The sequence below is a fragment of the Cydia fagiglandana genome, chromosome 26 (genome assembly GCF_963556715.1).
Source record: "Cydia fagiglandana chromosome 26, ilCydFagi1.1, whole genome shotgun sequence".
Taxonomy (NCBI): Eukaryota; Metazoa; Arthropoda; class Insecta; order Lepidoptera; family Tortricidae; genus Cydia; species Cydia fagiglandana.
The window spans coordinates 5358030-5385800 of NC_085957.1; the positions used below are offsets into that span (position 1 = coordinate 5358030).

At 37.2% G+C, this 27771-nt stretch overlaps 1 protein-coding gene and 1 non-coding gene across 2 annotated transcripts; both read left to right on the plus strand.

Annotated features, from left to right (window-relative positions):
* Nucleotides 1-10145: 10145 nt before the first annotated feature.
* Nucleotides 10146-21744, plus strand: LOC134677489 (gelsolin-like). Its single transcript, XM_063535970.1, has 11 exons — nucleotides 10146-10186; nucleotides 10559-10630; nucleotides 12252-12326; nucleotides 13115-13307; nucleotides 15572-15687; nucleotides 17614-17791; nucleotides 19225-19325; nucleotides 19983-20099; nucleotides 20737-20805; nucleotides 21264-21326; nucleotides 21516-21744. The coding sequence occupies exons 1-11, from the start codon at nucleotides 10172-10174 to the stop codon at nucleotides 21585-21587; spliced, it is 1071 nt and encodes a 356-aa protein (XP_063392040.1). The 5' UTR covers nucleotides 10146-10171; the 3' UTR covers nucleotides 21588-21744.
* On the plus strand, nucleotides 14593-14665 carry Trnav-uac (transfer RNA valine (anticodon UAC)). Its single transcript has one exon. It is a non-coding gene; the product is annotated as a tRNA-Val (tRNA).
* Nucleotides 21745-27771: the final 6027 nt, after the last annotated feature.

Below are 27771 nucleotides of genomic sequence, written 5' to 3' on the forward strand. Positions count from 1 at the left end.
TTATTTATTACACTGTGCTAAACATGAGAACAATATGTTATAATCTAGTTCCTTTTTATCCTATTCAGTTCACATACATTGTTCGTGGGTAATAAGACCTACAAAATTTCCCTTTAGGCCTTATTATCCTTTATCTGGAATTAATTACGCCTTAAATTTAAAATGGTATACAGGGTGGAAAGATAAGTCGGGCCCTGGAGGGAGCCTTAAATCCTTAAGCTGGCTCATTTTACTTAAAAGAGACATTCCTTTATTTTTAAAAAGAAACAAAACTGCATTAAAAGTATTTTTCTTTTTTTATTCAATCTGGCTTGTCAAACGAAATCTTAAGTACTAAATATTAGATTTTATGGATATTTTGTACAACAGACGAGTGTAAGACCTAATGTTTCTTGGAGAAATGTTATCATTAACATTAACTGTATCGACTAGTAGAATAAACTTGCGAGTTTTTATTTTTTGGAATTTTTAGTCGGTTCGAGTCCCGGGCGAGGCAAGCGAGTTTTTAGAAGATCTTTGAATGCAGTTTTGTTTCTTTTTAAAAATAAGGTATAATTAAGGTAATTTCCCTCCAGGGCCCGACTTATCTTTCCACCCTGTATACTTGTATAGTAAATTAAGGCCTAGATTCATTTGATTGTTGGCATTTTGTTTTATAGTTTCATGTGATCCACGATGACGCGCTGCTTCGGTAAATCTAACCTTTAATAACATGGCAATACAAGTCAAGGCACGCGTTTTCGTGAATGACACGATCTATACTTTGCATTTGTAATAGGTACAAGATTGTAATATAGAGTGTTTGTTACCTAACTTACTAAAACAAACGATTCCAGGTATAAGACAATTTATTCTCAGAAGAATATACATACCTATACAAACTTCACTTTTTGAATTGATTTAAATTGGCTGCTATTTAACTGATCACCAGATTTAGTAAAATTTAATACCAAAAAAATATATTTTACCACCCTAAAATAATGAATGAAAGTAGTAAGTGAAATGATTACCAATTTTATTACATTTTACTATCCTTTTAAAGGAAATAACACCAAACTAATCATTATTAACCCAAAAATAGTAAATGATTACCAAATTTCAAACCCCATTTTAATGTGAAATGATAACCAAATTTTTATATCTTGCTATCCTATTAAAGAAAATGACACAAAAATAATCATTGTAAACCCAAAAATAGTAAATGACCACCAAAATTAGAACACCATTTTAATGTAAAATTATAACCAAATTTTTAAATCTTGCTATCCTATTAAAGCAAATTACTCCAAAATAATCATTGTAAACCCAAAAATAGTAAATGACCACCAAAATTGTAACCAAATTTTTATTAAAAATGTTATTAAAAATGCAAATGTTTAATATAATACTATAAAATTAATTAATCCACCTCGTCACCTTTTGCCAGTAGTATTTCTTTTCTGTAAGGGTCACAGTTCAAACCTAACCTAACCCATTTTTCTAGTAGCACTTGGTTTCTGTAAGGGTCGCAATTCAAACCTAACCTAACCCACTTTTCTGATAGTATTCCTTTTCTGTAAGGGTCGCAGTTCAAACCTAACCTAACCTACTTTTCTAGTAGCATTTATTCTCTGTATGGGTCGCAGTTCAAACCTTACCTAACCCACTTTTCCAGTAGCATTTCTTTTCTCTGTAAGGGTCGCAGTTCAAACCTAACCTAACCCACTTTTCTAGTAGCATTTCGGTCCTGTGAGGATCGCAGTTCTAACCTAACCTAACCCACTTTTATAGTAGCATTTCGTTTCTTTAAGGTCGCAGTTCAAACCTAACCTAACCTACTTTTATAGTACCATTTCGTTTCTGTAAGGGTCGCAGTGCTAACCTAATCTAACCCACTTAACTGATAGCAGTTTAACTTACTTTTCTAGTAGCATAACGAAATGCTACTAGAAAAGTAGGTTAAGTTAGGTAGGTATGCGTTGCGGGGTACGGGGGGTTGAGCGGGAGGGTCTAGTAATTTTGGCATCAGTTTACTTTATTTGGTAATATGTATACATTTTTTGGTAATCATAGTGGTTTAATTAGGTGAAAATATCGCATTAATTTGGTCTTCAAGATTTGGTGATCATTAATGATTTTTGGTGGTCATTCAATATATTTGGTATTTGAATACAATTTGAAGGGCAGTCGTAATTAAAACGGTGGTACTTTTGTATTTTTAGGCCTTATTTTTTTGGTGTTCAGTAAGTTTTTTTGGTAAGCATGATTTTTTTATTTAGGGTACCAAAGTATTTTTTGGTGGTCATTATATTTGTAGCCATTTAAATTGTACTACATCGCAAAAGCTTAGTTTGTGTTTCGTAACGATAATTGTGTTAATACCTTACCTACCTTACGATGCTCCGCAAACTCCTGCATCTTTTAATACCACTGCCTTTTGTTATCGTTGTAACTTTTGAAAATGTACAGTCTCCCACGAAAACGATCTGATAAACATTTTTAATGTTATAAACCTACAGAGTTGGGATATTTAGTGGCATTAGGGTGAACAATGAAGCAGTGGATTTGTTGTTGTAAATATTTTTGGCGTGATAACGTCTTATAAATCGATGAACACCGGTCACGTTGTGGCCAAATCTCCATGATAACGTTGTGGACAGATTTCCATGGTAACGTTACGGCCACGTTTTCTTATGACGTTATCACGCAAAATTATCGTCCGTATACTGACTTTACAGACAACCATTTTTTGATGAAATAAATTAATGAATGATTCATAAAAGTAAAAAATAAATAATATTGCTAAAATTTTCATGTCTTGAACAACTTGCGATTGGAATCAACAATTCAAAATCTTGCGTATTATTACTTCATATGATGTCATACGGTTGTCAATATTATGGAAAGCCTATACTATATAATAGCAATCTGTTCCTTATTAGCTGGAGTTATACGGATTCACAATTTATGAAAAATCCATGTATGTGTCGAATATGATCTCTCTACGTGCACCGATGTTAGCGTAGCATAATGTTAAATAAGTTATTTCCAAACAAAATATAAAACCGAACAAAGAACGTGCAAATTTATTCTAAGACACGTGTGACAGACAAAGAGCATATAATCACACGTGACAGAAAAAGTTGGTAACCGCATTGACATATTAGAATTAAGAAAAATATAAAATACGATCCAGTAAGGCTGTCGTTCATACTACTTTATACGGGCCCGAATCTATCATGAATGACAAGACTTATCATAACATGCCAACGTTTGGTCCAGTTCGGTCATGACATTACAAAATCTCCTCAGTGAGGAGGCCTCAAACACTTATCAGTATTTTACAGTACTGCTTACAGCTATCTAGACACGCGGCAGCGTGTCAAGCCAAGTTCAAGCAAAGGAACTGGCTAGCCAGCGCCAAGTGTAATATTACACGAACCACTTGGTGCCACTTTTGACCCTTCTATAACTCAAAACATCTTTGACGTAAACACATAAAACTACGTGTGTTTAATTATATCCATAAGGATATCTAGAAGCCCTAATTTCATGAAGCTAGCTCAAACGGTTATAAAGGTATGAAGGTCAAAAAGTCGTAAATTTTAAGACTGACTTATGACTTATAGTACCTAAACCTAACCTACTTCCAGATGACCTAGAAGGATGAAATTTGGAATCCAGCTTGGTTATTGTGTGTAACCGTAGGAAAAAATCTAAAAATAAAATAAAGTTAAAAAATAGGGGGGGTCCCCATACAAAAAAAACACTTTTTATTGGGACTGACATATAAGTACCTAAACCTAACCTACTTCCAGATGACCTAGAAGGATGCAATTTGGAATCCAGCTCGGTTATTGTGTGTAACCGTAGGAAAAAATCTAAAAATAAAATAAAGTTTAAAAATAGGGGGGGTCCCCATACAAAAAAACCATTTTTTATTGGGACTGACATATAAGTACCTAAACCTAACCTACTTCCAGATGACCTAGAAGGATGAAATTTGGAATCCAGCTCGGTTATTGTGTGTAAGCGTAGGAAAAAATCTAAAAATAAAAAAAAGTTAAAAAATAGGGGTGGTCCCCATACAAAAAAATATTTTTTTATTGTAGCGTTGAAACCGTTACAAGCAGATATTTGAAACTACCCCAATATATGTATTATTATATTTGCTATATTAAAATAAAGTTAAGTCAAAAAATAAGTGGTGTCCCCATACAAAAAACTTGTAATACGCTCTAAACAACCGGCCAACGGTGTGTCGTCGGCGGCGCGCGGCACCACATAATTATACAAAGAACAGAAGTAAAAACCATACAGCGGAAACACAAGAAAAAACATTAAATCTCAATACCTGCCTAGTTTTCTTTACAAAAAGTATTGATGTCCCACCAAAAACATAAATGTAAAAAAGGAGAGCCAAGTTCAATACAAAAATTATGCTTGGCTGTGGGGCTCGCCGCAAAAAGAATGGAGATCTAAATGAGTGCCACTGCCAAGTTCTATGCAAAATCCAAATATGTATTTATAGGAACAAAATAACATTATAAACAAGTATTAAACTCTATTTCTTTGCTTTATTGGATACCTATAACAATTGCTGTTATTTAAAAAAATGTGAGATCTTAAAGTAGGTTAGATTTGGCTTGGCCAGGTTTTATCAGAATTACAATATATATAAAATGATTGATATAATGAAAACTGGCCAAGTCAAATCTAATCTACTTTAAGATCTCACATTTTTTTAAATAACAGCAATTGTTATAGGTATCCAATAAAGCAAAGAAATAGAGTTTAATACTTGTTTATAATGTTATTTTGTTCCTATAAATACATATTTGGATTTTGCATAGAACTTGGCAGTGGCACTCATTTAGATCTCCATTCTTTTTGCGGCGAGCCCCACAGCCAAGCAATTCTTTATATGATAAGGCCATATATAAATGAAAATGTGCGTATAAGGTTAGTCGAGTCTCTTGTTCTTTCTAAATTAAATTATGTTGACAGTGTATATGGTCCCCGACTTCTTGCCAAGACAAAGAAGCTTATTCAACGCGTCCAAAATGCCTGCGCACGTTTTTGTTTCAGCATTCCCTCAAGGTCACATGTCACTCCATTCCTCAACAAACACAATATGCTAAAAATGCAGCATCGACGCAAACTCCATTTAGCTTGTCTTCTTTTTGGTGTCTTGAAGTTCAGTGCCCCACGATATCTTTACGATAAGCTGATGATCAATAGGACGCGTGAACGCCGGCAGTGTGCGATACACCTACTTCCACCTCGACATGCTACATCAGCGTTCCGTGGTAGTTTCCGATATGCAGCAGCAAAAATTTGGAATAATATTCCTCCGCCAATAAGGAACCTGCAAAATGTTAACACTTTTAGATGCAAACTCAAACAGTTTATGTATTTACACCAAAAATCACAGGAAACTTTGAGTCATGACACTAGTTGCATATAACTTGTTTTGTCTCTCGTATTTATATAGACTTACCGTTCGTTTTTGTCCCTTTTGCTTTGCCATATTGCTTCTTTTTTAACTTCTTTATAATTTTAAGTTACGCTTACTTAATATTGTATTGTCCATCTTCTTATAGTTTTAATTTTTTCCATGGTGCGACCATGCCATGCCATGCTTGTAGATAGTTTTAGTTACGCAGGTTTGAGGTTATGCAAGTCGCCGCTGGCGCTAGCAGCTGCAGGCAAGCGTTGACGCATGGTATGGTCGCGTTCATAATTTTACGTCTACCATAAATTTTTGTCTATGTTTATGCTTTTCTTTTCATTTTGTTTTGTTTATTTTCTGAATTATTTTTCTTGTATTTTGTAATTCCTGTTTTCTTAATTATTTTTTCTGTGTATCTTTTGCAATGTTTTCAATATGTATCTTTTTGTGTTATCTGTCGTGGCATCACCGAATGGGCCCTACGGAAGACCAGCGCTGGCTTTATAGCTAGCATTATGCTGAGTTGGGTCCATTTCGTGATGCACACTTATTGTTCTTTTCTGTTCTTGCTGTTGTTGTCTGTACATGTTCGTACATGTTTTGTGATCGTCACGAATAAAAATCTTTTATCTTTTATCTTTATCTAATTTTTGTATTGAACTTGGCTCTCCTTTTTTACATTTATGTTTTTGGTGGGATTTAATTGTTATTTTAACTACTATTCTTGAATGCTGGGCCTTGTTACCCGTCGGGCCTTATATTCCTCACCTAACTTTAACCTTAAATTTCTCTGTTGCCTTTAAGAGGAAAAATAGGAAAAGCCTGATTCGTTGTAGTCCAGTTATCTGGCTTTCGAAATCACTCGGTTTTATAGCTTGAGCATCGATTTTTTTATATAAATTTTACTAAACGCTGACACTCGTTCATCTCATTTTAGGTACAACTTTGCATAAGTGTATTTATTATATTGTAAAAGATTTCAGATTTTCAAGGGTGATTCGTTGTAAACACACTCTTTGGGATAATAATGACATTTATTATAATTTTTTTTATCAAGAGATGTGAATGCTAGCGACTAAACGGTGACTGCCTTTTCCGCTGATTTTGCTCGACACAAACGATTTATAAACGGCAACTAAGCCACTAGTATTGGGTTGCCTATAATCATTTTTCCGTGAATGTACTCGTAAACCTCTATCCGTTAGTATGCGATTCATTAATGGACGCACCATCGGGACACGGTTCTTTAACACGTAATGTTAATAATCAGTGAACATCTTTAATTACGCTCAAATGCTTAAGTTTCAGTACAGGTTTTCATATGAGCTGTACTTTTAATTGTTAGTACAATCGGCATCAAATAGATAGTGACGGCCAAAGTGACCAAATATAGCTATAGGATCTAAATGTGGACGAATAAGGTCAGGTGAAGCATATAAGGCCCACCTTTATTTTAACTGAAATAGTTCTATTAATAATCAGGATATTATTAACAAATCAATTCAATATAGATTTCTCATTTGTTCATGTTTCTTCACATACCAAAATAGTTATATAAATATTCCAGCGCTTTTGAAAAATACACGTTTTATAAAAAAAACCGGGCAAGTGCGAGTCGGACTCGCGCACGAAGGGTTCCGTACCATAATGCAAAAAAAAAGCAAAAAAAAACGGTCACCCATCCAAGTACTGACCACTCCCGACGTTGCATAACTTTGGTCTAAAATCACGTTTGTTGTATGGGAGCCCCATTTAAATCTTTATTTTATTCTGTTTTTAGTATTTGTTGTTATAGCGGCAACAGAAATATATCATCTGTGAAAATTTCAACTGTCTAGCTATCACGGTTCGTGAGATACAGCCTGGTGACAGACAGACGGACGGACGGACGGACGGACAGCGAAGTCAAAGTAATAGGGTCCCTTAGTAAAAGGGTAAACCTTTGGGTACGGAACCCTAAAAACCATACCATGTTGGTTCGGAACCGGGCCTTGTTACTTGCACTGACAGTTGAACACTGACTTGAACAGAAGTTCAAGAATAACAGAAAATATTACCGGGCCTTATTAGCTTTTATCATGAATTAATTTCATCTTCAATTTAAAATGGTCTATAGTAAAATACGGCCTACATGAGTCATGGAAAAACAAATTGTATTTTATTTAGAAAGTACTTATATGTTGTTCATAATCTTCAGTAAGCTGACTTCTAAGAGTCTATCTATTATAATTAATGTAGATTGACAGTTTACTTAGCAAATTGTACTTTTATACCTTTAGGTTTTATGTCGGAAGTATTTCAGCCAATTTGTACTGAAACAAGCATTTGAGCGTAATTAATGATGTTTACTGATTGTTAATCTTAAATATACCTATTATGTAGGGCACTTAAATTATTTTAGCGGACCGAGCGGATATGTATGTTTGTAGACCACTTATTTATTTAAATAATTAAATTGTAATTCATTCAAAAAAAGGTTATTAAATGAGGGATATAGATACCTCACCTACCTTATTACAAAGCATTACAAAAATGTCCAAAGGCCAAAGCCACGCTGATAAGACATAAGACCTCATAAATACCTATAAATAAACGTTCACTGAAAAAACTTTAAGGCATTTTTGATAAGTAATTATTTTTCGTTACCTACTGAGTTATCGTTTTGCACCGAATATCAATGAAATAAAAGCACGTTGTTATTTGATAGATACATTTATATAAACATCGTCACATGAAACCAATATAGGTACTCGTAAACCATACCACTGCGATGGAAATATCGTTCTTTCAACTGATAATATAGCCACAAAAACACACTGAGACTGCAGGTCGAGTCTTGGTTTCAATTTCTTGATGATATATCATTGAATTAACTTTCAAAGCACGTGATAGCTCTCAGAATAGCAACAAAACTGGTTGAAACTAAAAATTTTATTGCTGATATTATGTGAACAACATTGCTTCGTCTTCATAAATAAAATTTTAATAATTTATATTGTTTACGTTAAAATGTGAAGAAATTTGTTGATAAATGGTCTATCTAGTATATTGACATTATGTCATATATGTTTTTAAAATGACGTAATATGAATGCCAGCACAATGAAAATTTATTCCAATAAGATAAAACAAATCTTCAAACTTTTTTAATTTTTAGTGAATTAGGAAGAAACTAATTACGCTGATTTGGTTGTGTTCGTATATATTTTAAATAATTTGTTATATTTTTAAAGTATTATGACTTATGAATAAAAACAAATCAAAATTTTAATGACTCTGGATCTCCGTGTGACATTATTCATTTACCCTATTTATTTTGAACACAGTTTTTCACTGGTATCATCATTCGTATACGGACATGAATTTCTGTCAATATATATGCCAAATTGAAAAGTCAATTTGGAAAAAGCATGTACGCGTCCGCTTCCAACGGCCCACAGCGGGCATCTGAGGAGAAGGAGAATTTGACAGATATGGCGGATGTATGGAAATTTTACGAAAGATTACGTTTACGATTGAATTTCTCTGTAGCCTTTAAGAGGAAAAATAGGAAAAGCCTGATTCGTTGTAGTCTAGTTATCTGGCTTTCGAAATCACTCGATTTTGTAGCATGAGCATCGATTTTTTTATACAAATTTTACTAAACGCTGACACTCGTTCATCACGTTTTAGGTACAACTTTGCATGAGTGTATTTATTATATTGTAAAAGATTTCAAATTTTCAAGGGTGATTCGTTGTAAACACACTCTTTGGGATAATAATGATATTTATTATAATTTTTTTTATCAAGCGATGTGGACGCTAGCGACTAAACGGTGACTGCCTTTTTCGCTGATTTTGCTCGATGCAGTCTTAAGTATGATGATACAGATATTTGTACCTGAGTCATGGTTGTTTTCTATGTATTTAAATATTTATATATATCGTTGTCTGAGTACCCACAACACAAGCTTTTTTGAGCTTACCGTGGGGCTTAGTCAATTTGTGTAAAAAATGTCCTATAATATTTATTTATTTATTTATTATTTATTTATATGGCCCTTTACATTTTTGACAGGCACGTATTGTCCTTAATCCCGCCCAAGGGCGGTAAAGTGGCACCATACGTGCTGTAAAAATGTATACATATTTATAACAGTTTCCGAGCCTCCTCTATTTTGGGACCTGGTTGTTATAGCCTCGTGCCGCCCGCCATACAAAATTATAGCCAAGGAAATTAGAATCTTGTTGTATTTTCAATTGGGTTCATTTTCATTTGTTTAAAAAATTTACGAGACAAATGAAACGCTACCTAATTTATTTTTATTTAAGGTTGACATTCCATCGAAACTGAGTGTACATCCTAATGTACATTGGGCGGCACGAGGATAGACCTAAAATATTATATTAACTGACAAGTTTAATACCTATATGTAAACTCTGATTTTCCCTAATCGCGAGTCGATCTGAATAAATTATGTGCAAACATTTTAACTTATCATGTTCATACCTACTAAGTACCAGTTTTAACTAGCAATAGTGGACTTTATGTATTTGCTTTAAGGCTCAATATATTTCAAGTAACGTCTGGAGGTACTTATGATAATGTATAAAACGTAAAACAAACCAAAATGTATTTAGTTAGTTACTAACCGGGTGCCAGTGTCGAGGGAGTTAAATTGTATATTTAGTTTTATACATAAGTACTTAGTTAGGTATATATAAAAAATAGTTAAAATAGTTCAATATAACTGTGCAAAATGGGAGATATTGAGGTTAGTTGTTTTTCGACTTTACATTTTTTAAATCTTTTTTATAGTTTGAATAGTGTATTTAAATTTTAAGGTTCGACCCAGGAAATAAACTTAATATTGTTAAGATCTTAGGCTCCTTTCAGTTGGTTTTCAACATGTTTTTTAATAATACGTCGGTGGGAAACAATCATACGGCAAGCAGGTAAGCAGTCTCCGTAGCCTACGGACGCCTGGAACTCCTGAAGTTTTTCATGCGCGTTGCCGACCCTAACACTCCGCACCCTCTTTGAGCTCTGGCAACCTTACTCACCGGCAGGAACACTACACAATTGGGTCTAGTGTTATTTAATGTTGTTTTAACAATTTTTAATAACATTTTTTATCCGAATTCAGGAAATGCCGGAACCCCACGCTGCATTCAATAACTGTGGCAAAAAGGAGGGACTAGAAATATGGAGGATCGAGGTATATAAATATACAATTTACAATACTCTATAATAACTACTTATTTATAAAAATATATTATTTTACTTGGTCAAGCAAATCTTGTCAGTAGAAAAAGGCGCGAAATTCAAATTTTCTGTGAGACGATAATCCTTCGCGCCTACATTTTTTTCTACTGACAAGATTTGCTTGACCAAGTATACCTATATATAGGCTATAGCCAAATATTGAAAAAAAAAATCATAAAGTAACAATTCATATGCAGTCTGAAATAAATATTGAAAATGAATTAATAGGTAATTATTTATAAAAAAAATCTCCCTGTGGATAGCCAAATATTGAAATAAAAAATCATAAAATCATAATTAAAATATGCAGTCAGAAATTAATATTGAAATTGAATAAAGTTTAAAGGGGGAAATTGATTTCTGATAACCATGTTAAATAAATGTATTTTAATATTTTCCTTATCAAACTTAGTTATTTTATTAAAAGGAAATACCTATCATGGCTCCTCTTCTTCTTCCTGGCGTTATCCCGGCATTTTGCCACGGCTCATGGGAGCCTGGGGTCCGCTTGACAACTAATCCCATGATTTGACGTAGGCACTAGTTTTTACGAAAGCGACTGCCATCTGACCTTTCAACCCAGAGGGGAAACTAGGCTTTATTGGGATTAGTCCGGTTTCCTCACGATGTTTTCCTTCACCGAAAAGCGACTGGCAAATATCAAATGATATTTCGTACATAAGTTCCGAAAAACTCATTGGTTCGAGCCGGGGTTTGAACCCGCGACCTCCGGATTGAAAGTCGCACGCTCTTACCGCTAGGCCACCAGCGCTTCTCCTTCTTCTTCTTCGATAGGAAATACCTATCATGGCATAAAGCGAAAAATTAACATGGGTAATATATTTCAATCAACCAAATATAACATAACGAAATAATATAATTATTAACATATTTGCGAGTTTGCGTTTATTTTTTATTTTATTTTCATTAACTACATTGTTTGCAAATTACTTGTTATCAAGTAGGTAATATCATTGGTTGTAGTTTGAAAAATTTATAGAGTCACCATGTTCCTATTTTATTGTTTTCATTAATTCTTAATTTAATTATTTGTTTTAGATTAGAATCATATTTAAATTAATTTCTACATTACTTGAGAATCTAGACTGTCAAGTAATATCATTGGTTGTAGGTAGTTTATCATTTATAGTGGCACTTCCATACTCTACCTATCTAATCGTGTAACATCCTAAAATACGAGTGAAATTACAATACCTATTTAAAAATCTAACTCATTCTTACGAGTGGACTAATGGCATTTTGTAAATGAATATCGATAACGACATTAATTACAAGGACAAACTCATTGTGCTCGTTTATTTTTCCATAATTATCCTTTAATCACACTAATGTGTTAATTAGTCAACTTATTGATTATTAGAACAAAGATAATATAAATATCGCCATACGTTGTTAATTCTCAGAATTTATTTATTTATTATCAAAATTATATTTCCTTTGAGGCGTTTGCAAAAAAAACACAATAAAATATGGACATATTATGCTTTCCTTCATTGATAAAGTGTTTGTACACTTTGGACAAATTTTATTTTAATTGTTTCTTTTTTTTTCAGAATTTTCAGCCCGTGCCCGTTGCCCCGAGTAATCACGGGAAATTTTATAGCGGCGACTCTTACATTATCTTAAAGGTATTTTGAACGTTTATTGCTTTTAGTTTTTTTTTATGTTATACTTACTAGTTTTTAATATTTCGTCAGGTTAATGACGGGACACACTCGCAAAACTTGCCTGCTTCATACATTTTGGGCGATACCTCCTTATACCGGGTGTGGCCTGTAATATGGGCAAAAAATTAAACTGTAGGCTGTACTCCTCATACTGATCAACATTTGTTCAGCAACTTTAAAAATAACTTGTAGTTTGATTTTTAATACACTTTAAAGGTTATTCAAAGACGCAATGTATAGCGAATTTTGTTATGTTTAAGGCTTGACAAGCAACGTCAATCACAATGATATGGCGTGGCGATGGCGTCCATTGAAGAAAATATTTATTGTGTATGAAAAATAGGGAGTCTACATACTTTATAATTTTTAAAAGTTGTTGAATAAAAGTGTCACCGCTTGAGGAGTACAATCTGTTTTAATTATTTGCTCGTGTTACAGGCCACACCCGGTATACGTCGAAAAACATGGCTAATCTTAAGAGAACACTTTAAACCTCAATATATATGAGATATATATCTCTAACAAATCTTTGATAATAACACTCACTGTGTCCACATACGAATAGGTTCAGAGTAGGTAAACTTCCACAGGCGCCTAACTGTTAGGACGGCGCGGCGAAAAATCGTGCAGAATAAGAGCATTCTTCATCATTCTGTGCACAATATGTGGTCTCTGTGCCTATGGTCGCGACCCTGTCATGAAAATACGAGAAAAAAGACTTACAATAACTAAAAAACACATATTTACAGACAACAGGCATCTCACCATCCCTGAGCTACGATGTGCACTTCTGGCTGGGCCGCGAGAGCTCGCAGGACGAGAAGGGCGCAGCGGCCATCTTGTCCGTCAATCTGGACGAAGCCCGTTTCAACGGAGCCGCTATACAGCACAGGGAGGTCCAGGGTTATGAGAGCCAGCAGTTTCTGGACTACTTCAAGCCTAGTGAGTATCGAGACTTGATCAAGACACACCATAGTACCTATAGAAATTGTTTTAGTGTCTACATGTGGGTATATTGTCCGTCAATCTGGACGAAGCCCGTTTCAACGGAGCCGCTATACAGCACAGAGAAGTCCAAGGTTATGAGAGCCAGCTGATTCTGGACTACTTCAAGCCTAGTGAGTATCGAGACGTGATCGAGACACACCATAGTACCTACAGAAATTGTTTTAGTGTCTACATGTGGGTATATTGTCCGTCAATCTGGACGAAGCCCATTTCAACGGAGCCGCTATACAGCACAGGGAGGTCCAGGGTTATGAGAGCCAGCTGTTTCTGGACTACTTCAAGCCTAGTGAGTATCGAGACTTGATCGAGACACACCATAGTACCTACAGAAATTGTTTTAGTGTCTACATGTGGGTATATTGTCCGTCAATCTGGACGAAGCCCGTTTCAACGGAGCCGCTATACAGCACAGGGAGGTCCAGGGTTATGAGAGCCAGCTGTTTCTGGACTACTTCAAGCCTAGTGAGTATCGAGACTTGATCGAGACACACCATAGTACCTATAGAAATTGTTTTAGTGTCTACATGTGGGTATATTGTCCGTCAATCTGGACGAAGCCCGTTTCAACGGAGCCGCTATACAGCACAGAGAAGTCCAAGGTTATGAGAGCCAGCTGTTTCTGGACAACTTCAAGCCTAGTAAGTAATACGCGGTTTTCTATAGCTTAGAGCAGATACAATTTTAGTATCTGCCGAAATTGTTTTAGTGTCTACATGCAAAAAGTAGACGCTCAGGGTTAACGTCCTAAAAAGCTTGAATTACGCGCCTTTATCTACTGACACAGTTGTTTGACCGGGTATAGGTCTAATCAAAAAGAATAGATAGTATAGAGGTGTCCTGTCATAGTAAATGTTGTAGTCACTGTAAATTTACTGCCATCAATCGACACCGACTATAACTCAAAATAAACACGTATAAAATTACCAAAAAAATCAAAATATATTATATGGATAAATGATTTTATTATTTATATATCATTTTCACCCATGTTCATTCACTGAATGAAACGGTGTCGTCACGCCATCTAGCCGAGAATAGGCTAAAGGTGTGTGCGGCATCTATCCGAGAATGACTTTTTCTTGATTTCCGAGGCACGTTTTTTTCTTAGACTTTATTCATCTTATACGAAGTTACATATATGTCTTTGGTAACGTAGTTCGGTGTGGACAGTGAAAGTTATCAATGCGTGTGAGCATACATTTCACATCAACTGTCACGTGGTTCCGTGGTGTAGTGGTTATCACATCTGCTTTACACGCAGAAGGCCGCCAGTTCGATCCTGGCCGGAATCATATATTTTTTGGCGTTCGCATTTGTTTTTTTTCTAAGGTAACTGACGGACGGACGGACAACATAATGATCCTAGGTATTAAGGGTTCCGTACAGTTTTGTGGTGGGTCACTAGTGGGTGATAAACAGATAAATTAAGTACATAATTGTGACGTTCCACGGCAAAAGGTACCTTATGGCGGTTGGCGCTTACGCTATTATTAACGCCACTCCAATATTATTGCGGTGCTATACGACGTAAGTGCCATCCGCCATAAGGTACCTTTTGACATGGAACGCCACAATTTAACACTTTATTGTAATAACTTCAGCAAAAATCTACAATCACGTAACGTGTACATACATGTGTATGTGTATGTTAGCGACTTGTAAACGTGTTCAAACAAATTGTTTTATTTTTCATGCCACAGAACAGTTTAGAAAACTGGTCACTTTTTCTTTAGTTATATGACATTTATTTCGGTTAATACTTTTTCATTATTTACAAGACTGTTTAGATTAGTTTAATTTTTAAGTATTAATTTTATTATAAAGTAGTTTTATACCGGGTGTGGCCTGTAATATGAGCAAAAAATTAAACTGTAGGCTGTACTCCTCATACTGAGCAACATTTGTTCGGCGACTTTTAAAAATAACTTGTAGTTTGACTTTTAATACACTTTAAAGATTATTCTAAGACGCAATGTATTGCGAATTTTGTTACGTTTAAGGCGTGACAAGCAACGTCAATCACAATGATATGGCGTGGCGATGGCGTCCATTGAAGACAATATTTATTTTGTATGAAAAATAGGGCAAATATAATCTGTACAGTCGACGTCAAAGATATGTTTACACTTTTGCACCTTACTCCTTTGTAATAAGGCAAAAAGTGTAAACATATCTTTGAAAAAATCTTTTTTTTTCAGTGATTATGTATTTGGACGGCGGACACGCATCAGGGTTCAGTAAGGTGACCACAAACGAGGGCTCCGAGCGGCGCCTGTTCCAGATTAAAGGCAAGAAGAACGTCCGCGTCACACAGGTAATTTTGTACAGGCGTTACTTAAGAGATACGGTAACCCACCGCAAAAACGTACAATTGATGTTACGCTCTCATTTTCAAACGACATGCTTAAATAATCCGGTTCGAAGGACCAGACTTCAATTACGTGAAACATAGCATAAACATTTTCGTAACATATATCTATATCTAGTACTAGGTACTACCACACTACCACACTACTGCGCTAAGAGAAGAGTCGTGGAATGTATTGAGCCCCAAACATTCCACGACTCTTCTCTTTCTGCACAAACTGTACATTACGTCATCTATTTTTTTACCCCAAACGCAAAAAGAGGATGTGCAATGTCTGTCTGTGTCTGTCATCTCTCCAACGGATGAATCCATTACGATGATGTTTTTTTACATGAAAGCTAATTTCCTTGTAGTGATTCTTAGCTATGTTTGTTAGAAATGGATCTATCATTTGGAAGAGCTCTTTTCCAAAATTATGTCAGAAATTTTTTACATATTTTTTGATATAGCGTAGGGGGATTTTACCCTTTCACCGAACGCAACTCTCTCTTGTAGTAGAACATGTCTGTCTCGCATCTCTCGTCTATTCAGCAATCTCGGTCTATTCAGCCACCAAAAACGACGTCTCTCCGGTGTTATACCATAAATCGTCTGCAATAGACGCAAAGGTCAATGATGATATATAGTAGTATACCCTATAATGGACGTGGAACCAGTAATGGGACAAAAAAACATAATTCCTCTAAAATAAGTATCTAAAAGTAGTTTATAAACACTGGCTGTATGTTATCATACATAAGAGTCCTAAAGCTGTCTCAGTTTGAAGTTTCATTAAATTCGGTTGTCATTTAAGAAATTGGCGTCAATCCAAAAGTTGTCGTGTCAGTGGAAAAAAGTACCACTATGAATTCTTAACAACTTCGCTAAGAGAGTTGAGTTAATTTATTAAATTTTAATTAATTAATACTTGATGAAAACTAGAATGTGTCTTGTTAATTGCATTTACGATGAGATAAGGTATACAACACACTATGTTGTGACTCCACAGATGTAACAAAATAGTGGTATTAGGCCCAATCCCATTATAGGAGCTGTAAAACTGCGTACCTCCTATGATGGGACAATTGACAGAATGATGCTTGCCATGCCATAATTTCATATTTAAACAATACAGAAGTAAAATGTAGTTACGAAATATGTCAATCAGGAGGTGTTCTCGGCCTTCGGATAAATTAATATCGTTTTTCCAAACTTTTATTTAACTTGCCCTGTTAGTTAGTGTGGGTCCAATCTTGGTAGCTGAATTTGAGCCACTTTTCGATTTCCGATTCAGTTGAAATTTTGTGTAAGTACGTAATTAAGTATGCAAATCGGATGATAATGCAATTATGATAACATCGACCTGATCTGATGACCTATTTCAATATTTTGGAGACAGGAGGTGGCCATGGGAACTTTATCGCAATAAACCCTAACTAATTGTGTTTGGGTATATTGGATAAATTGTCTCGATGGATCTAATACATTCAGCGATAAAAGCTTATACCAAAAATGGATTTTTTTGCCGTAACTTATTCCCCATTTCAATATTTTATACTGATAGAGTAATGTCCATTATAGGGGGCCCATTACTGGATCCACGTCCATTACCGGGGGCCCATTACTGGAGCTTTAGTGTCCATGACTGGAGAAAAATAGCATAGTTTTAATTTGTTAAATATGTGGAAACTAATTGCATTATCTTTGATACAACACGCCTAAAACATGAAAGACGGATAGGACTTTCATCTTTTAACACGCTAAGCGGTAGACCATTTACATGTATAAGGGAAATATCATAAATACTCCAAATTTCCTCTTAAATGTCCCATGACTGGTGCTGTTACTATATGGCGGATTTTAAATTTAATAGTTATACTATTTTATTTACAGGTGGAAGCTCACATATCCAAGATGAACGCAGGCGACTGCTTTATCCTGGACAAGGGGCATGATGTGTTCGTCTACGTGGGCGCGGAGGCGAAGAGTGTGGAGCGCCACACGGCCATCAGGGCCGCCAACCAGATCCGGGACCAAGACCATAACGGGAGGGGCCGAGTGCAGATCATCGGTATGCTTTATCCAAATCATCATTCGCTTGCCCTTGTCCCATTCACTTGGGGTCGGTGCAGTATTTCTTTTCCATACCTCTCTCTCACCCGTCATCTCATCATTCACTTGCGTTCGTTTCATATCATCTCTCACACAGTCCATCCACCTTTTCGTCGGTCTTCCTCTCCGTCCACATTCATCCGTAATACCTTTCTCGTCAAATGACTTTCATCCCTCCACATTACATGCCCGTGCCACGCTAGGCGATTCCCTTTACTGCTTTGCTTTGTCCCAATGTCCCAATGTTTTCATTAAATGAAAGGCTTACAGTAAAAAATGGTGTTATTTACCTTTTCGCTGGACTATTTTTGTCCTATTTTTTGTGTGTGTGTGTGTGTGTGTGTGTGTGTGTGTGTGTGTGTGTGTGTGTGTGTGTGTGTGTGTGTGTGTGTGTGTGTGTGTGTGTGTGTGTGTGTGTGTGTGTGTGTGTGTGCGTGCGTGCGTGCGTGCGTGCGTGCGTGCGTGCGTGCGTGCGTGCGTGCGTGCGTGCGTGCGTGCGTGCGTGCGTGCGTGCGTGCGTGCGTGCGTGCGTGCGTGCGTGCGTGCGTGCGTGCGTGCGTGCGTGCGTGCGTGCGTGCGTGCGTGCGTGCGTGCGTGCGTGCGTGCGTGCGTGCGTGCGTGCGTGCGTGCGTGCGTGCGTGCGTGCGTGCGTGCGTGCGTGCGTGCGTGCGTGCGTGCGTGCGTGCGTGCGTGCGTGCGTGCGTGCGTGCGTGCGTGCGTGCGTGCGTGCGTGCGTGCGTGCGTGCGTGCGTGCGTGCGTGCGTGCGTGCGTGCGTGCGTGCGTGCGTGCGTGCGTGCGTGCGTGCGTGCGTGCGTGCGTGCGTGCGTGCGTGCGTGCGTGCGTGCGTGCGTGCGTGCGTGCGTGCGTGCGTGCGTGCGTGCGTGCGTGCGTGCGTGCGTGCGTGCGTGCGTGCGTGCGTGCGTGCGTGCGTGCGTGCGTGCGTGCGTGCGTGCGTGCGTGCGTGCGTGCGTGCGTGCGTGCGTGCGTGCGTGCGTGCGTGCGTGCGTGCGTGCGTGCGTGCGTGCGTGCGTGCGTGCGTGCGTGCGTGCGTGCGTGCGTGTGTGTGTGTGTGTGTGCGCGCGCGCCACCGCATCGTGTGAATAAATACACATGTATCCATTTGTGCCATTCGAACGCTTTTTTAACGCGCGTTGAAAATGCTGTCGTGCGAATGGGGGCTTACAGTGTAAAAGCGCGAGTATTTTTGTTTTATTCGTCAGATAACTATTATCGGACAGCGTATGTTAGATGCAACGATTAACGTAGCGAGCTTTTTTCTCATGCAGGTACGTCCAGCTGCAAAAGTGCATACCCACTTCTGAATGAATTCCATTCATTAAGTATGCACTTTGCCGCTAGCTGTACCCACTATATCCGTTCTCTTGTTTCAGATTCAAGCTCCACCGATGAAGAGCTGAACAACTTCTTTGCTGCGCTGGGTTCGGGAGACAAGGACTCCGTGCCCCCTGCGTCTGATGGTGGGGATGACGAGGTACATGTCATTTCATCTTGATGAGTGTAGGTAACTCAGGAGAACATCACTCATTGTATCAAGGAAATTGGCCGATATTACCATACCTTGCAAATAGGAAACAAATTGATACAAGTATCAATACGCATTGATGTAGCTGACAGCAGCTTCCTCTTTGTTTCCTTGGAAATGAAAGATATTAAGATAAACGTAGCTACTGGGTGCCCTGAAAATCAGCACAGTGTCTTACAGACACTGCTTATGCTGAGCGGCATCCTATTTGGTGTATGTTTTATGTTGTACTTACCTAATGTATGTTTTTTACGCCAAATAAATATTTTTTTATTTCTATTCTATTTTCTACTGGTGCTAGACGTGGTCCCAGTACATATCTTGAAACTTAAGTCATTGTCAATAGAGGTGACAGCAAGGTGTCATCTATTGGTCATTAGCACGTCGAACACTAGTACGTTTGCCTTATAGGTTATAGGTAGAGCAGAGACATCAAAAGCGCAGGAATAATGGTATTCGAATGATGAATAAAAAACTTAACGTTGCAGTCGTCAGTTAAAATCTTTTTTTTTTGTTTACATTACATGTATTTCTTGATATAAGTACCTAATAAAATTTAGTGTTGCCGCGTTAAACTCTAACATTTTTAATATTTCATGTCTGCAGAAGTTCGAAACTGGAGTCGCGAAGGCAGTGAGACTCTTTGAAATATCTGACGCATCTGGTCAGATGAAGACCATCGAAATCAAGCCGATCACGGGGAAATCCCAGCTTAAATCCGATGTAAGTACATAACATAGTCTAATAAAACATGGTCTTCTCTTCCCAGAGTGACACAGGCCTACGTCACACTAAAATGGCCGCTATATATAGCGCTATCGCATATTATCATATAGCGCTGTCGCATGATGACGTAGGCTTGTGTCAGTTAGGTGACCTAGAAAAGACGGGAAGAGCGTAGGTACCAGGCGGAGTATATTATTACCTATACCATGGTACATAATATGAAACGATTCCTTGCTTATTTATCACTGTATTGAACTGTTATACGGCGCGATTCGGGAAATGAATTAGAGACTCACTAGTAATGAAATAGTAAAGATATGTGACGTTCCACGGCAAAAGGCGGCCGCAATAACATTGGAGCGGCGTTAATAATAGCGTAAGCGCCAACCGCGTAAGGTACCTTTTGCCGTGGAACGTCACATAATTATCTTGACTATTTCATATCTAGTGAATATCTCATTTATTTCCCGAATCGCGCCGATAGAGTACCTAGATGCAATAGTCTCCTGTGCACAACATTATACATTTAGTTTGTTAAAAGTGTATCTAACATAACAAAAAATAGAAGATCTGTGTTTCTATTGTTTTGATATACATAGTAATAAATGTTATCCGTTTGTTTTGACTGTTTTAGGAGTGTTATATCCTGGACGCTCATAATAGTGGAGTTTTCGTGTGGGTCGGGAAGAAATCCAACCAGAAGGTAAACATTTATCTCTTATCTTCTCCTTCTTTGATTAAAAATAAACAAAAATACGTTTTTCTAAGATGCGGGTGAGCGTGTTAACAAAAAAAATGAAAATAAGGAGGTGGGGACAAATATTAGTAGGTATGAGGAGCAACCGTAACCGTAACCGGTATCCAGACGGGACTGACGAAATCAGTCGATTTGTTCAGGAAAATAATTGGTCAATCTCATCTAGCGTCCACACGTACACAAATTAAATCACCCATTTGCATTCTACTATGAAAATTGGCATTTTTGTGTCCGCACCTGCTGATGTGATCGGGGAATCAAATTGGCATTTGCGTCCGCACGGCCCTGTTCGATCGGAGAATTTCATCAGATTGTCTCGTCTGGATACAACTTAACACTAATAACTTTCGCGGCATAGCACCAGCTTACAAACAGGTCATTAAGATTTTATTAAATAATTTCAGGAAAAAATGGAGGCAATGAATAGAGCAGAAGAGTATCTCAAGAATAACAACTGCCCCGCTTGGGTAAGTGACTTATATATCACTTCAATAATATATTATATTTTAATTTATAACACTCATTATTAGAGAATTTAACACTGTCCGATACCGAAGGCAGGAACCTACCTAAATGGGTGACACCCGGGGCGGCCAGTCCAGGAATTTTCAGTATGCCCCAAGTATTCATAAATAACAATTTGTTTTTATTTTCAGATTCACGTGTGTAAAGTACCCGAAGGAGGGGAGCCTGCAGCGTTTAAACTATTTTTCCCCGAATGGGCTTAAACACTACACTATTGTTTTTATTTTACTTTATTGCCACTGAACAAATCTCAATATGACAATTTTATGGACTTTTTACGATATTTATCAATTATGTATTGAAAGCGTTTTTTAACCGACTTCCATTTTTAACCGACTTCCATTTTTAACCGACTTCCATTTCATAGAAGGAGGAGGTTCTGTATTCGGTTGTGGCTATTTTTTTTTTTCTATGTACGTTCACCGATTACTCCGACATCCGTAGTCCGATTTGAGTAATTCTTTTTTTGTTTGAAAGGAGCTACCTCCGAGTTGGTCCCATTTTAATTTGGTTCTGTTCTGATGATGGGATCCATGAGGAATTGAGGGAACTCCTCAATTTTTAAAGGCACATGCATGGTGATTTGGGTATTTTCTTAAGCAACTCGAGCATTTTCTCCCGAAAACCACCACTTTGATGAAGTAGACCTGATGATGATGATTGTTTTGATGATAATGATGATGATTTATTAAATGTAGTATGTTCAGCGATTACTCCGGCACCTGTGATCCGATTTGAGTAATTCTTTTTTTGTTTGGAAGGAGTTGCCTCCAAGGTGTTTCCGTATTATTTTTGGTTCTGGTCTGATGATGGAATCCATGAGGAATTGAGGGAACTCCTCAGTTTTTAAAGGCACGTGTAAAGTGATTTCGGTGTTTTCTAAAGTAACTCGAGCATTTGCTTCCGAACACCGCCAATTTGACGTAGTGCAAGTGTAGCCTTACCACGAGTTTGACATTGACATATTCGCTAAGTTAGCGACGCTAACGTCTTCGTAACTTACTTTTTATGCACCTCGCTCGCACTAATATGCCAGTACGAGTGAGATGCAAAGAAAGTAAGTTACACACACGCGCTAGCGAATAAATCAATGTCAAACTCTTGGTAAGCTGGTAAGGCTACTGATCGGGGGTTAGGGTTAGGAGTTAAGGGGTCGGGGATTAAGGGGTCGGGTAATGGTGGTTGAAGGGCGGCTGGTTCAGGGCCGAAGGGTACATGGATCAGGGGTTGATACGCTATGAGGTTGAGTGATCGGGGGGGTTGAGGGATTGGGTCAGTGGCGGGGCGGAGGATGGATTTAGTGTAGTGACAGGAATTATAATTTCCCAGACGGACTCGAGAAAATTCCAGATTACATATTTATTAAAGTAAATACACGAATTTAGTGTTAATCATGATGTTGTTTTTCATTCACGCGTCGCGCTATTAACAATGCGTTAAAACTAAAAATGGAAAAATAAAAACTTTTTACAAAAAAAAGAAAACCGACTTCAAAAAGGATGAAATAAAATATTATCCTTTTTAAGTCTATGCGTTACCAACTGATATGTTTGAAGTCGGTGCCAAGCCAAGTAGTAAAGAATACCCGTCAAAAATAATCAGCTTTATGACTATAAATCCCATTAGAAGTGTACCATTAGAACTATTATAAATGTGTAAGTAATTCTGTCTGCCTCTTTGTCGCCTTTTTATGGCTTAACAATTGAACCGCTTTAGGTGAAATTTGGCAAGAACGTAAATTCTTTGAATTGTTTTATATTTTGAAATGTAGTCCTCTGAATAAGGGACGGGAAATAACTTCAGTTCCAATCCCACGTTTGCCACACGACAAACATACGGTACGGACTGTGCCAAGAAGATCGATCGTGATCGTGTGTTCTGAGGTGTGTTCTTAGGTACAGTCGACGTCAAAGAAAGGTATTATACACTTTTGCACCTTACTCCTTTGTAATAAGACGAGAAGTGTAAACATATTTTTAACGTCGACTGTACCTACAGAAAGTACGTTCATTGTAAGGCAATCCAACGTACATCCTTATCGAATCGCACTAAAATAATGGTATGCTTCAAAAGTTGGCTTGGCACCGACTTCAAACATATCAGTTGGTAACGCATAGACTTAAAAAGGATAATATTTTATTTCATCCTTTTTGAAGTCGGTTTTCTTTTTTTTGTAAAAAGTTTTTATTTTAAACTAAAAATAAAAATTCGTAATGTTTTATATAACACCTATGCCAAAGATTTGTATAACATCTCACCAAAATATATACTGTTTTAACTGAAAGAATTTTTTTTTTTATAAATAATACTAACGCTCTTTTATTTAAGATTACACATTATATTTGCAAACTAAAGCCTATAACGGAAAAAGTGACATTCCATTTCCAACTGCAGCTGCAATACTGTTCATTTTCTATGAAAATTGACAATGACAGCGACGCGTTTCCATAGTAAAATGAACAGTATTGCAGCTGCAGTTGGAAATGGAATGTCACTCAAAGTCTTCACTCGCGCTTCGCGGTCGCGCGGTCAAGCAGTATTTTTAGGGTTCTGTACCGAAGGGGTAAAACGGGACCCTATTACTAAGACTGCTGTCCGTCCGTCTGTCACCTGGTCACCAGGCTGTATCTCACGAACCGTGATAGCTAAACAGTTGACATTTTCACAGATGATGTATTTCTGTTGCCTCTATAACAACAAATACTAAAAACAGAATAAAATAAAGATTTAAGTGGGGCTCACATACAACAAACGTGATTTTTGACCGAAGTTAAACAACGTCGGGCGGGGTCAGTACTTGAATGGGTGACCGTTTTTTTTGCCTTTTTTTTGCATTATGGTACGGAACCCTTCGTGCGCGAGTCCGACTCGCACTTGGCCAGTTTTTTTTTTGTTTTACAGTCGGTTCTTTATAAATACTACCTACTAGATTATTTTTCAGGAACATTCTCATATATTTAAATATTAACTATTTTAATCAGGTAATTAATGTGTTAGTAAACATGATATCTCAATCAGCGATTCCTAGTAATATTTACGAGTAACGAGAATAAGTTTAATCTTGTTCTAACTGTTTTGTTTTTTTCCTTATAATTGTTATAAATATTTTATTACATTAACAAATGAGCAAGCTAAATAAAACAAAATGAATACCTACTTAAATATTTTTGTATTTCCTATTTGACTACGGAACCCATAGTTTTAGTAAGCGATAGTAATGTTATTAGTAAATTATGTGGTAAATTAAATATATCCCACGGTAAAGGTACCTTATGGCGGTTGGCGCTTACGCCATTATTAACGCCACTCCAATATTATTGCGGAGCTATGCGACGTAAGCGCCAGCCGCCACAAGGTACCTTTTGTCGTGGAAAGTCACAAACACTTCACCAAATTCTTGCAAATCATGGTTTCGCATAAATGTTGCATTAAATTTGACATACCGTCTTCTTTTGGCAATAACATCCATCACGTCACGCCACGTCTACGCCTCGGCTAGTCTGTGGCCATGAGTAAGCCCATTCATAATAAAAAATAAAAAAAAATAACATATCTATACTCTGTATCTTTAATTATTTAAATAAAAGTAAACAAAATCTACCTTCAAATGGCTCCTTAATCCAGTTGAGGGTAGATGAAAACATTACATGATCAAATAATGTAGGTTAAAGTCTGGTCGTTCAGTGACTGATCCAGGCGGTTTTGTATTTGGTTGGTTAACCAATAAATGTTTAAACTACCGGAAAATTTACAAATATGTTTACTTTTATTTAAATACCTAAATACAGGATGATTCAGGCGACGTGAGCAGGACTAACACTGCGCATTTCGTAAATAATAAGCAACTGTTTCGTATCAGTATTAGTGAGGTAAACGTTAATTTTCTAGTCGTGATGAAAAAAAAAAGTTATTAATTTATTTACGACATGCATGGTCACCCTACAATTAGAATACTAAACTACCGATATTCTGTGTCATTCAAATTGAATGTCATCACGGTCTGGTTACTTTTGAAAACTCGTATCTCACTCAAGTTTGATAGTTTATTATCTTCGTAATCATAATGCTGTCATTACGGTTAAAGAGGTTTTATGTTTATTAATTAGGTCTTGTAGGGTCACCATGATCGTAGAGAATTAAATTTGTCCTCGCCAAAAAGTTAAAAAATAGGATAAAGTGTGGCTGTTTCATCTAAATACGACGGTGATCGATCAATTATCAGCTACTGAGTGTGCAGGATTAGTCCTGCTCACGTCTCATGCATCATCCTGTATACAGACTATAAGATCCTACCACGAACACCGTAGTTCGCAAATTGCGGGCATCTTTCTCTGTTTACGCCTCAATTTGAGTAAAAGAGAAAGTTTAACTTTCCGATTTTTGCCACAAGATGGCAGACCCACCAATACCCACAGTCACTTGTTAGGGCCATCCCACATTTAGCGTCTTTCGAGCGTCGGCGTTTATAACTCTATGGCCGCTGCTCGACGCAACGTCGACGCAGCGGCGCAACGACGTCATTTTCCATAATGTGGGGTGGCCCTTAAGTACTCGATAATTATTTGTTTTTCCTACATTTGTTGTGATTAATTAAACGAATATAAATAAATGCAAACTGTTGTTCAACAATAATGATATCAATTTCGTAGTAATCAGAACTTCAGCGGGTTCAAGTTGATAACACGACCGCTAAACACTTACGCCATACTGTTACTGATTGACACAGTAAACTATTATATAACAGTACGCAAACGCACACTAAGCGCCACTCGCACCAGGTCACTAACCCGGAATTAACCAGTTAAACCATTAACCCAGTGTCATATTGTACTGGTAACCACGGTAACTCTAGGTATAACTGGTTAACTCTGGGTTAGTGAAATGGTACATGTGGCCCTAAGGTTATTCCCAGTAGACCGGCAAGTGGCTCTAACTAAAGTTAATCACAGTAGGTACAATTACAATTTGGAGTATTTTAGATTCAATTTGTTAATTTTGTTGAAACCAATTGCAGTATTTTTCATTAAACACGTCTAAACTAAAACATAAAAGACGAACTTTTAATGCTCAAAGTGGTAGAGTTACCTAGCCCAAGAAATCGTCATAATTTCATAGAAGACTGACGTTTAAAATAACACTTTGCCCTGCGTGACGTGGGCTATCAAAATCGTTGCAAACTTTTCTTTTTCTAACTCTAGAAATTTTTAGGTATCAGTGAAATATCAATAACACTCCAAATTCTATCCTCGATTGTCACCTTGGCCACAGAATAAATAATAGTACTAGGTACAGAAGACTCACTCTCTAACAAAACGCGTCTGTGACGATCAGCACAGATATGGCCGCTAGGTGGCGACAGCGCCACGCGCGGCTTATGGCAAACCCCAAAATTGGGGCCGAACGGATGTACTTTTAGCTACCTGTAGCAAAGCGACGAAATCGCGGAGTGAGACACGCCTGCCTTGGCCAGGCCGGCAGGTGAGATTGCTATACTGTTATAATCGGTCACTGTGCGACGGACACCGGTTCAAGAAGTCAACTACCACTTATATAAGATCAGTCGCGCGCGCACCTCCACAGCGCATGCGCGGATTCGAACCCAGTTCTTCCAACGTACTTTCAATGTAAGTACTTTTTACTGTTTTCGATTCTCGAGTCCAACTTTATGTGCTTTTAAAAAACCATACACATCTTAAAAGGTAACAGTTGATTGTTGTTTATTTCAGATACATAAATTTTGTTTATACATACATCAATACTCTTTGTACATCGGTTGACCTTATTACAAAAGGCATAAGGTCCACCGATGGACAGTTTAACAGTGTCGGCGATTATACTGCTTTTACTGTAGTGTTTCAAGCCCAGTTTTATCAACGTACTATGTAAGTACTGTTTACTATTTCGATTTTTGAGGCCTAGCATACTTTTAAAAGCACATAGAGTATTGTGGTAGTGTTACCTTAGAGTGACGATTACGTATGCTGTTTTTATTTTAGAAATAAAGTTTAGTTGTTCCAAGTACTTTTTAATAGGTAGGTACATTTCGCTTATTAAGACCTTGCGTACTTTTCAAAGTACCTTCATACTACTTATAAACAGCACCAGTCATGGGACATTTAAGAGGAAATTTTGAGTATTTATGATATTTCTTTTATACATGTAAATGGTCTACCGCTTAGCGTGTTAAAAGATGAAAGTCCTATCCGTCTTTCATGTTTTAGGCGTGTTGTATCAAAGATACTGCAATTAGTTTCCACATATTTAACAAATTAAAACTATGCTTTTTTTCTCCAGTCATGGACACTAAAGTTCCAGTAATGGGCCCCCGGTAATGGACGTGGATCCAGTAATGGGCCCCCTTTAATGGACATTGCTCTATCAGTATAA